We start from the raw sequence: 10524 nt of genomic DNA on the forward strand, positions 1-10524 counted from the left end.
TTGGCAAAAACAAGTATATTTTATATATATATAGGGTTTGCATCAAATACAAATGAAATTAACGTGCTAAACGTGAAAATCAAGTAGAGTAATTATATATACAAGTAGAGTAATTATGTAATTAGAGCAATTACGTAATTACTCTACTTGTATATATAATTACTCTACTTGATTCTCACGTTTAGCACGTTAATTTCATTTGTACGTTAATCCTCCCCTAGATATATATATATATAATACGAAAACATTAGAAATACATTTATCTCGGGCCCGACAATTCATCAGGTCGAAGATTATAAGTGGAATCAGCAATAATCCAATCGGTATTTGGATTATGAACCGTATTGAACTCTTGCCTAAACATCTCCTCTTTCTGCCATTCTTCCCACCTTTCGGCCAACCCATCACCTTCAAGCATTCTAACAACCTCCGACATTTTGGGTCGCTCCAATGACGTGCCTTGCGTGCACAAAAGCGCCACCTGGATCAACTGTTCCACCTCATCATCTACATAATTACCATTCAAATCAGCATCCACAAGTGTCTCCAACTTCTTTTCCCTCAAAAGCCCTTTCACCCAATCAAGCAACATGACATCATCATCGTTTGCCAGGCGAGCAAGATCAAAAGCACGTTGTCCGGTTATGAGTTCCAGAAGCATCACACCGTACCCGAAAACATCTGTTTTCTCTGATGATTTCCCGGTGGATAAGTACTCAGGGGCTATGTGCCCGATCGTACCACGGACAGCTGTCGTAACGTGAGTGTCTTTGTAGTCCATAAGCTTAGCCAGCCCGAAATCTCCAACAACCGCTTCAAATTCTTCATCTAACAGTATATTTGCGGCTTTCACATCACGGTGAATGATCTTCGGGTCACAATGATCATGTAAATACGCTAGACCTCTTGCGGACCCCAATGCAATTCGCTTTCGTATCGGCCAATCGAGTGGATCCTGAGTCTCAGGTCTATCTACATATTTAAACACACACATGGTTAGACATTCTTTATCTTTAGAGTAAATTACATGGATGGTCTATGTGATTTGGGCCCAATTGGAATTAGCTTTGAATTTTTATAGATTAAGTGCCCAATTGCACTGTTTGCTTTCAAAGATGGTCCCTAGACATAACAGAGTTAATTTGATAAATTAACTATGTTGATTCTATTGAAAGCAATTAATGTAGTTAGGGATCAAATCCGTAAACTTTAAAGCTTGGGGAGCAAATCCATAATGTGGCCCAAACCACACAGACCATCTTTGTAGTTTACTCTACTTTTTACTAGGGGTGTCAGTAGTGTCGGGTGGGTGAGTTGATGGGTTTCGTGTTGACGGGTTGAATTCAACACAAATCCAACCCATACATTTCTTCGTGCCTTGCTATGTCGAACCCATTAAAATCATGTCGTGTTTCGTTTCGTTGGGAATATGAATAGTAGCTAATGGGTTCGTAAAAAAATTAAATGATCAATTACTCGACTCAAATGAGACTTTTTGTAATTGTGTGGTTTAATGAATTGTTTTGTTTCTCTCTCGTTCACAATTTCAAACTTGGGTTTTATATATCTAGCTCGCCAATTCGAATAAGCGAATAGAATGATTACAGAACCGGTAGGTAACTTACAAATAGATATGTTTGAAGTGGAGAGTTGATTAAATGGTTCAAACTGTAACATTAATTTCACCTTTAAAAGTTGATAGTTGAAAAAATCTAAAACAAAATACTTAACTTCAAAGATTAACACTTTTCTGTTGGAGTTAATTCCCGAATCGAGTTATGGGTCGGGAAGGTGGGGCCGGTTCGAGTTAATGGATCGATCTTATTAATTAATTAATTATTATAATTAGAGATAATTATCTATTTTATTTTTTAGATAGAGATGAAATTTTATTTAATAGATAAATAGGAGTTTGTGTTTTACTCTAATTGTAATCGAGCCTCTATATAACCCCAAAGAATTCATGTAAGGGTTATTGGAGAAGTGATCAAGTTTTGAGTAATTTTCTTGATTAATAAAATTGGTGAGTTGTGCCAAATATTCTTCGGTGTTTAATTCGATCTGGGCCATTAATTGGTATCAGAGCCGGATCGAAACAAGAAGCAAGTGAGCAGATTACAAGCGGGTATTCTGTTCAAGGCAGACTTCAATCAAATTACCTTAAAATCGCAGGAGCAGCAGACCAAGAATCAACCGAGATACGAGGGCTCAGCTTGAACAAGGGGATCGTTCGACTTCAATCGGGCGGCGATTTCGTTTAATCGATTACCAGCGGAGAGGTAGCTAGCAATCGGCGACATAACTGAATCTGAAAAGTAAGCTCCGGCAACGTCCACGAGCAGAGTGACGGGTCAGGCAGATCCGTGTTGGTGGTTCTTACTTGTCCGACGGAAGTGATAGGAAGAACACAAGGGTTCTTGGCTTGTGTAGCTGGAGCCGGCATCGGAAGTTTGATTGTGACCACGTGGGTTCTTGTTGGCATCGAAGTAAAAGAAAGGTTTACTTCTGGTTTGTGGATTTTTGCATTGTGTTTAATTGCAAAAATTCACAAAAGACAAAAGAGTGGTGCTGGGTTTTTCAGAGTAAACAAAGGAAAAGGTCAAAGGTTACAAAAAGGCAACAATATTTTGTTGCAATTATTTTTTTTTTTCACAAGATTTGTTTTTTTCTTCAAGTGGTATTTGTGATTGGGGTGTTGTGAGCGAACGGATTCGGTTTTTAAAGATTGTTCAGGACTGATTTGTTTGTGCTTGTTCCAACGGACTGGAGCAAGGGAGTTCGACACCATTAAGTGTTTACTGACGGAAGAAAAAAAGGACGTCAATGGCAGGTGAAGAAGAAAGGCCGATAATCCAACCCAAAGCGACCGGGGGATTTCGTTACAGGTTCCAAAGCTGAATGGAACTAAATACATCACATGGGCGATTGTGGTGGAAGCGATTTTGGACGATCAAGGGTTATGGGAAGTCGTTCAACCAGAAGAATGTGCGGCTATTGATGCGAAGAAGAATAAAACGGCAAGGTTGTTTTTGTTTCAAGTTGTGGAAAGTGATATTCTTCTTCAGATTGCTCAATACAAGAATGCACGAGAAATATGGGCGGCTTTGAAGGCACAATATATTGGGGCCGAGCGAGTCCAAAAGGCTCGACTACTAACTTTGAAAAGTGAATTTGAGAAACTCAAGATGGCGGAAAACGAGACTGTTGATCAGTTTGCAGGAAAAATAACCGGTATGGTTTCAAAGGCAATGGGTCTTGGTTACGTATTCGCGCAAGATGCTTTAGTGAAGAAGTTACTCGACGCGGTTCCAGACAAATACTTCAACCTGGTAGCCTCAATCGAGCAAACTGTTGATCTTGATAGTATGAGGTTTGAAGATGAAGTTGGAAGACTTAAGGCGTTTGAGGAACGTTTACGAGGGCGAGAGCGCGCTTATGTCTCAAAGTCAGTTAATTTTCAATCGAACAGAAGGTAGTTACAAAGGTAAATCGTATGATCAGTCCGGTAGCCGAGGTAGGAGTGGGCCGAGTTCATGGGAACTTGGAAGAGGCCGGGAAACCAGAGGACAAGGATTGTACCAAACCGAAGGACGGGTAAGAGAAAGGAAAGACCGCTCCCAGATTAAGTGTTTTCGGTGTAACGAGATGGGACACTTCGCGTCCTCGTGTCCGGAACGAAGACGAGCAAACAAGGAAACAAATCTGGCTGAAACAAAAGAAGAAGCCGATAGTGAGCCGGCTGGTTATTTAAATCTTCACGAGACAATTTACTTAAACGAAGAACGAGTTAACCCGAAAAGGCTTGAAGTCGAGAAAGTGGAAGAAGGCACTTGGTATCTCGACAACGGAGCGTCAAACCACATGACAGGTAACCAATCGTATTTTTCCGAACTCAACAAAAATATAACAGGTAAGGTAAAATTCAGGGACGGGTCGTGTGTTGATATATGCGGTAAAAGGAAGATTTTATTAAAATCGAAAACCGGAGATGATCGGGTTTTATCAGATGTTTATTTTATACCAAGTTTGAAAGATAATATAATAAGTCTCGGTCAAGCAACGGAGAACGGGTGTGATGTTCGTATGAAGGATAATTATTTGCTCTTGTATGATGATGGGGGTAAACTTATGATGAAGGCGTTTCGAACGAGAAAACGGTTTTACACGATTAAATTAACAGTGGGAGTTCTGGGTTATGTTAAGAAATTCACGCCGATTCAGGAAAAGTTAAATGATTCAGGAACAAAAGATGATCAAAGAAAACTGTTGTTCGCTCGATTAGATGACAAGAATCGCAACCAAAGGAGCGGTTATGCGAGTTCATGCGGCCGAGGAAATGGTCGTGGACATGGTCATAAAGGAGGTCGAGTTCAAAGTCATGGATCAAGAGAAGTTCCAAGAGGTGAAGACCAAGATGATGAGGACCAATATGGTTGTGAAATCCGAGAAGGTCAAGATCGTGGGTCAAAACAAAAGGAACAAAGGAGATGTGTTCGAAGTTAAAGGTCCGCTTATTCCGGTTCGGAAATTAAGGGGGTGATTGTTGGAGTTAATTCCCGAACCGAGTTATGGGTCGAGAAGGTGGGGCCGGTTCGAGTTAATGGATCGATCTCATTAATTAATTAATTAATTATTATAATTAGAGAATTATCTATTTTATTTTTTAGATAGAGATGGAATTTTATTTAATAGATATATAGGAGTTTGTGTTTTACTTTAATTGTAATCGAGCCTCTATATAACCCCAAAGAATTCATGTAAGGGTTATTGGAGAAGTGATCAAATTTTGAGTTATTTTCTTGATTAATAAAATTGGTGAGTTGTGCCAAATATTCTTCGGTGTTTAATTCGATATGGGCCATTATTTTCATCTCTAACCAATTTATTTAGCAGGCCTACATGACTGACTCTTTGATAAAAAAATTGGTACCTCTTAAGCATGATGCAACACTGCCATTGGCCATAAATGGATAAACAAGCAAACGCTCGGTGGGTGTCATGCAAAATCCTTTTAAACGAAGTAGATTTCGGTGCACAGCCATACTAATCATTTCAACTTCTGTTTGAAACTGCAACTCTCCGCCTTGAGTTCTTTCCTCCTTTAGTCGTTTTACAGCTACCAAAGTGCCATCAGCCAAACGCCCTTTATAAACTTTACCAAATCCACCTCTTCCAAGAATATGTCTGTTATTGAAATTATCGGTTGCAACTTGTAATTCCCGTAGAGAAAACCTCTTCAATTGCCCTAAATGAACCTCCGGATCCTCTTCCGCCGCACATATAGTAATACTTCATTCAGTCTTTTATGAATCTAGGTGGTGAGATGGGAGAGTTGAGTGAATTGGGTAACGGGTCAAAACGAACAGGGTCGGGTTGGACCCACGAACAAATTTTGTCCGATTTTTATTTTTGTCTGATATTTAGTGTGTTAATCATAATTAGAAAAACAATATTACTATACTGCTACTACTAATAATTATCTAAATCTTTGAATATAAACAAGTGATTTACTAACCAGGTACATCAAAGAAATGATCCTGCGGTTTTCTGCGTCGCCACCAAGCAAGTGCAATTGCAGGACCTGCAAACAGGAGAGCGGCACCAGCAGCAACTCCTCCGGCAATGGCCCCAGTGGCACTGTTGCCGACTGAAAATAACGTTTCACCACATTTACAAACACAATCATAACATGATACTTGAAAATAATGAATAAAACAGATCTAAGACTAATAATTGGCAAACAACATATAATGGTGTATGCCACGGTTTAATAAAGTTTTGGGCTTACAAATACAGTTAAAATCTAAACCCTGATAAAGCAATTCAGACCCATTAACTTGTGAATGGGTCGACCCAGGCTATGCTTTAGCTCTAATGCATTAAAGAACAGGGATAAAAGAGTTTAGCCAAAAAGGAAACAAGTACTTTTTTCAATACCGGGGTTATGCTTTAGCTCTAATGAACGGGTCAACCTAGGTTATCCTAAATAACTATATTCAATAAATTAAATTAACACTGGAATAACATACTTTTTTCGATATCTACTTAAGCTTGGGTAACAATAAATTGTAAAATACCAGAAGGAGATTGGGAACTCGGTGGAGTTGGAGGTTGAGGAGAAACTGCAGGAGCTTTCAATTCAGGATTACCAGCAAAACTAAAATTGGCGAAATTTACCATTAACATATACTTTTCACACTTTTCATATTAAAAATGGCTTGCAACTTACCTGATAGGCGTGAAAAGAGAAAAGGAACCATTAACCGGGACTTCCCCTCTCAAATTGTTGTTTGAAAGATCACTATCAGACACATCAATAATATTATTATAATGTCTAATAATATTCATTATATATTCATAAAATAACGCCCTGCTTGCGGTGCGCACGTATAATGTATATATGTGTGAACCCTTGGGTGGGCAAAAGTAAAATTGCACTAATTTTGACGTTATTTTACTAATCACGTGAAAATAACGTTAAAAGTGGCGGAAGGTTAATCAGGTATCATGTGGTGGCGTTGATAGCCGAAAGACAAGGGCACATGCACCAATCAGCCGGTGTCCCGATGATTGAGTGTTATGTGTCTTATGTCCAAGGCTTGATTCAAAACTACTATCGAGCCGGGGGTCTCACCGGAAGCAGCCTCTCTATCCCTATGGGATAGAGGTAAGGCTGTCTACATCTTACCCTCCTCAGACCCTACCATAGCATTGCTATTGGTGGGATATACTGAGTACGATGATGATGATGATGATATATTCATAAAATAAATGCAAGGGTACTCACAGAACTTGTAATGAAGCTATAGTAGTTAATGACACTGGAATAGTTCCCGTCAATGTGTTGTTGTTGAGACGGCTGTCCTTGCGGAAACACCAGAAAACGATACCGAAATGGTCAATTAGTCAACCCAATAAAATATAATGATCTCTAACATGAAAATACGTACAGGAAACGAAGCTTCTGGAGCTTGCCCAATGTATCTGGAATCACACCGTCTAACTTATTGAGGTAAAGATCCAAACTGACTAAGTTTGTTAGGTTCCCAAGCTCATTAGGAATTCTTCCAGTAATATTATTACTATAAAGTTCCCTGTAAAACAGCATACAAAAATTGAAAATAAAATTCATAACTATATATGAAATGTGATTTACATATTTATAGCACATTTAACATATATTTGCACCCACAAGCTTGACAGCACAAGCTTCTATTGTGCAAAAATGAGTTTTTAGGGACACAGAACCATAATCTTAAAATACAAAAAAAAAGATTAGTTAAACATAGACATGTAAGCGAATCGAACGTCAATGAAGACTTCGTGAACCATTCAGTGGGAAGTTCGTTTATCTAATAAAAGATCAAACATGAACAAAATATTTCACTCGCTTAGCTTAACGAATGAACATATACACATGTCTCGTTCATTCTTTAATGCCATAAGTGTTCGTTCATTTAAATTCATTAATGGTTGTGTTTACGTTCATTTATGTTTGCTAATTTTCGTTTTAAAGTTCGTTTGTTTACATTCGTTTATATCTTCATTAACTTTTTTTAGCCCATTACAACTTAGTATAGTTTGAATAACTTTTTAGGCCCAACACCTTCTTCTTCACAATACTTTTAACTAGTTTTAGCCCAGTTATGTTTGTTCGTTTACGCTCGTAAACCGCTTGTTTATACTGTTTTACCAACGCACATAAACGAACATGAACATGTCCATTTTCTTAACAAAAGAACATGATCAAGAAAACCCCGTTTGTTTAAGCGTTCTTTTTCGATCATTTGTTCGGTTAAAGTTAAACGAACAAACACACCCATGCTCCATTTGTGTTCTATCGGTTTGTTTACAAGCCTAGTTAAACGAGTATCCTCGAGACATAAACTGACACCAGGTGGATTGAAGTATAATGCAAAACAAGTAGGAAGAAGTAGCTTCCATGTTGTTTATAGGGTGTTTGGATACGCGCTTGAAAGTGAATATGCGATGTTAAATTGTTATAATAAAATACTAAGATGTAAAAAAAAAGGATGTAGAGAATAGTGTTTCGATGGGCTTAAGTTGTTTGAAGTTGTATATACACATATAATTAGTTCCCAAGCACCACCAATATCCTCCTTGGAGCATCACATATCACCAACATATAATTGACGCTTTTGTATACTTGCTTAAAACAACTTACAAGTACTGTAAATTTGTGAGTTGACCAAGCTGTGGAACCAGTTGACCTGACAAGTTTGCGTTTCCAAGATCACTATGTATAGCAAATGCCAAAAACACTTTTATTAGTTACATGAATAAAGATACCTTTCTCTCAAATGAATCTAATATTAACTAAAACAAGCTTACACTCGTGTAACACTGTTCTCATTGTTGCATGTAACATGGAACCAAGTACATGGATTCACTAAAGTTGCATCCCAACTTTGAAGAACATTATTCGGGTCACCTAATTGAGTCTTTAAAGCATTCAACGCGTCACCTGCCAATATTATCATTAACTCACCTTAACAGACATCTAAATTGGTAATCTTTTGTAGCAAAACCAGATGCATATAATGCAATGTCAAAAAAATTATCTCATCCTAAAAACATCTTAAATTAGTAGAAACAACAAGAAATATATCATCCATTTGTAACTCAATTTCAAAGTTCATTAACTCATCTTAAAAAAAGTCTAAAACCGGTACATGCTTGTAGCAAAACAAGATAAATATCGTCAGGGCCAGCCTGTAGGTAGTGCGAGCCGGACATTCGATTCTTTTTATATATATATTTAAGAATATAAACTCTATAAAATGGATCATCTTGACTTTTTCTAGCTTATATATTTGGTTACTCGTGAGGGTCTAGGGCTTGGCTGAGGTATTTAAATCCTAGGAGGCAGCATTTGTAAGTTAATTTCAAAATGAATGACTCATCTTAAAATCATCTAAAAAAATTGGTAAATGTCAAAATTGGGAACAACTTGAACTAGGTACTCATTAATTAGGTTGAGTGCCTATTATAATATTAGAAGTAACTAGAGATACTAAAACTGGGAGCAAACCCAAGTGCTTTAATTACTAAATATCATGAATTAAAAGTCAACAACATATACAAAAGTAGAAGACACAAACCACAAACCTTCAGCATTCCCAAAGACTTTTGACAAGTTATTAAACACCAATATGCACCACACAAGAACAGAAGCTGAGACTCGCCGATCCATTTATGGAAAAACGGTCGGGTCGGGTCGGGTCGGGTCGGTGGAGCTAGAAAGCTAGATTCCTCCTCATTCAGATCAAGAATTCAAAGAAATCTAATTAAAGGGAAACACAAATATTGAATTTGATGAAATCTGAAGTTAATCAGAGATTGGGGATGAAATTAGTCAAAGGCTTTAGTTTTCTGTGGTTTCTCTCTCCTCAAGATAACTACTACTGGTTGTAAAAAAACAAGAGAGAGAGAGTGGAGAAATTTAAAATGTTAATGTTATTATATTAAAAACAACATTATTATTATTATTATCATTATTATTTCTTGGTTTTACTTCTAACTAGATGATTACCCGGCGCTATTTAGTTGCGGAATTTGACGGTTAGTATGAGGCATGAAAGGTTTGTCAAGTATTAGAGAAGACGTAGGTAGTTATATCGAATACTGAAAGTAGCATAGGAGCAACATTTGTTATCATCATCCCGACTATAGGAAACCAAATTTTGATGAGTGAATAACAGAAGATGGTAGTAGTAATTTTGGTGACAAAAAAGTATAGGCTGCATGAAATAATATTACACGACCATAGATGGACAGACCGCTTTAAATCTAAAAACCAATTTGGTTTGAATCCGGGTCGGGTGGGTTGTCAAAACTTAAAATCGGGCTGCTCCGGATGTTGACATATTTTAACCAATAGCAGTTCTGGGGGAGAAAGTCAAAAACCAGTTCCGAACGTACACTGTCAATCGGTTCAGAACCGGTTCGTACATAATCCGGTTTTGTCAAATAATATTGCCTACACAGATGAATGTGCAGTCCACTAATTAACTACAAACGCAAATTAATGAAATCCAGAAACCAATTTTGTTTGAAAGCCGTATCGGTTGGTCAAATAGTATTATTATTCACTGCACGCAGCCTAGGTTGGTATCGGTTGGTCAAATAGTATTATTATTCACTGCATGCAGCCTAGGTTGCTAGCCAGTGTGTTTCTTGTTGGTCAAATAGTATTATTATTCACTGCATCCAGCTTAGGTTGCTAACCAGTCCGTTTAAAACCGTATCCGGGTCGTTTCGGTAAATCGGTTTACCTATCTACCTGTAATAAAAAGTTGAAAATTTGCATTCTATTAAAAAAAGTTGCTACTAATTTTGAAGACTAATACACTGCAGGTAACCAAATTCATTAATGAAATCCAGAAACCAATTTTGTTTGAAAGTGGGTCGGGTTGGTTGAGAAAACTTGGAATCACTCTGCAGATCCGGGGAACAAATTCACAAACCAGTTCCGAACGTACACTGTCAATCGGTTCCGAACTG

The 10524-nt window shown here is 37.7% G+C and overlaps 1 protein-coding gene across 1 annotated transcript; it reads right to left on the minus strand.

Annotated features, from left to right (window-relative positions):
• Positions 1–259: 259 nt before the first annotated feature.
• On the minus strand, positions 260–9214 carry LOC143632884 (BRASSINOSTEROID INSENSITIVE 1-associated receptor kinase 1-like). The gene is made up of 10 exons (XM_077101302.1): positions 9130–9214; positions 8353–8485; positions 8186–8257; positions 6951–7094; positions 6788–6859; positions 6230–6301; positions 6078–6157; positions 5512–5647; positions 4931–5289; positions 260–972 (listed from the first exon to the last, which is right to left on the minus strand). The coding sequence occupies exons 1-10, from the start codon at positions 9212–9214 to the stop codon at positions 260–262; spliced, it is 1866 nt and encodes a 621-aa protein (XP_076957417.1).
• Between the last annotated feature and the right edge of the window lie 1310 nt (positions 9215–10524).

This window comes from Bidens hawaiensis, unplaced genomic scaffold (genome assembly GCF_021521415.1).
Source record: "Bidens hawaiensis isolate Kalapana, Puna unplaced genomic scaffold, B.hawaiensis_p1.1 tig00006538_1, whole genome shotgun sequence".
NCBI lineage: Eukaryota > Viridiplantae > Streptophyta > Magnoliopsida > Asterales > Asteraceae > Bidens > Bidens hawaiensis.

What these genes read in the sequence shown, in the direction of transcription:
- LOC143632884 (XM_077101302.1), bottom strand. Translation starts at nt 9,214, where the DNA reads ATGGATCGGCGAGTCTCAGCTTCTGTTCTTGTGTGGTGCATATTGGTG. An exon ending in CTCACAAATTTACAGTACTT is followed by an intron (nt 7,095 to 8,185) that starts GTAAGTTGTTTT and finishes GCTGTTTTACAG; the next exon opens with GGAACTTTATAGTAATAATA. An exon ending in GAGTTCCCAATCTCCTTCTG is followed by an intron (nt 5,648 to 6,077) that starts GTATTTTACAAT and finishes CGTTATTTTCAG; the next exon opens with TCGGCAACAGTGCCACTGGG.